Here is a 1,308-nt window from a genome sequence, read left to right as displayed (position 1 = left end):
ATGCCGCACGTGCTGTTGGATGAAGTCACTAAGCTATCGATGCTGCGCACCTTGGAGAGCGGACGATACCTCAGCATGGGGTTCCGATCGGGACCTGTACGAGTATCCACTGCTTCAGAGCACGACCAAGCACTCGTGGCTATTAAGACCGCGCCGCAACTTGAGAAGCCGCGATACGTGATCTTCGCGTTGCAGACTGGACGAAAAAATGTACCGAACGAAGACATTACCGTATTCAACGACTGCAAACTCATCAACGTGAAACTGTATCTGAACTCGGAATGTTATCCGTACGACGACATGAATTTGGATTTCGACAGAGGCAGATATGCCATCCTTTACGAGATGTACTCGCGTTTCCGTAAGGCGTATTATGGATGTGATTGCGACGAAACGTTCCTGACCACTATCAATTTCCTTATTCGCGGACCTTTCGTGGTTATCGATTGTTCGCGACAGAAAGAGTCGATCAAGAGCGCCACCGTGGACGTGCGCTTGGAATTTGATTGCAAGGAGAACGTACCGGATAATACGACGGCCTACTGTCTCATCATACACGATCGCGTGGTCGAATACAGCCCGTTGACCAACGTTGTGCGCAGAATCACCTAAGCGTGGCAACATCGAGAACCTCGTTATATAAAAAAGAGAACCACCCGCGATACAGCGAGAACGATTATAGTTGACGCGTTGATACAACGATGTCCGTACCGACGTTCGCGGATCTGCAAGGTTTTATCATCGGCGGAAACTTTATCGCGAAGGAGTTTGCCGTGCTGCGAAATGGATATATTCTCTCTCATTGTATCTTTGGACCCTGCGTACCATGGTACGGTCTCACCAAGGCGGAGAGACGCCATGCCTCCTGGCTGATGACGAATCATCATGGATTACAATGGGACGATGGAACGGTTCCGTACAACAGGCTAAGGATCTGATTACAAAGGCGGTGACGGACGAGGCGTCATATACCGTCGTATACGTCAAGGGACGCGAGAAATGCGAATGGCTGCGGAATCTGCTCCTGGATGACGACGATATCTACATCGAAACTATCGATACGCACTACAAAGACGTGCCATCTTTGAATAAACTGGACGTTACGCATACTTTGCGTTGTAACAAACATGTAACTAATTGTGTTTTGCAAAATGTATTCAAATTGTTTAATTGGTGGTCTTACCATACGAAATAAAATATGTTTTTTATGAAACACGTTGACAATTCTTATTTCCCCTATCCATATTTCTCCCGTTTATCGGTGGCGTTAGACGGATTTCTTTCATAATTTTTACGTGAGCAGCGTTG

The 1,308-nt window shown here is 47.1% G+C and overlaps 1 protein-coding gene across 1 annotated transcript; it reads left to right on the top strand.

Moving 5' to 3' along the window:
- On the top strand, positions 1-612 carry LOC113563147. Its single transcript, XM_026974390.1, has one exon. The coding sequence runs from the start codon at positions 1-3 to the stop codon at positions 610-612; it is 612 nt and encodes a 203-aa protein (XP_026830191.1).
- Positions 613-1,308: the final 696 nt, after the last annotated feature.

This window comes from Ooceraea biroi, chromosome 12 (genome assembly GCF_003672135.1).
Source record: "Ooceraea biroi isolate clonal line C1 chromosome 12, Obir_v5.4, whole genome shotgun sequence".
Lineage (NCBI taxonomy): Eukaryota > Metazoa > Arthropoda > Insecta > Hymenoptera > Formicidae > Ooceraea > Ooceraea biroi.
Note: the sequence above shows the minus strand (reverse complement) of the source record. Positions and strands in the feature narration are given on the sequence as shown.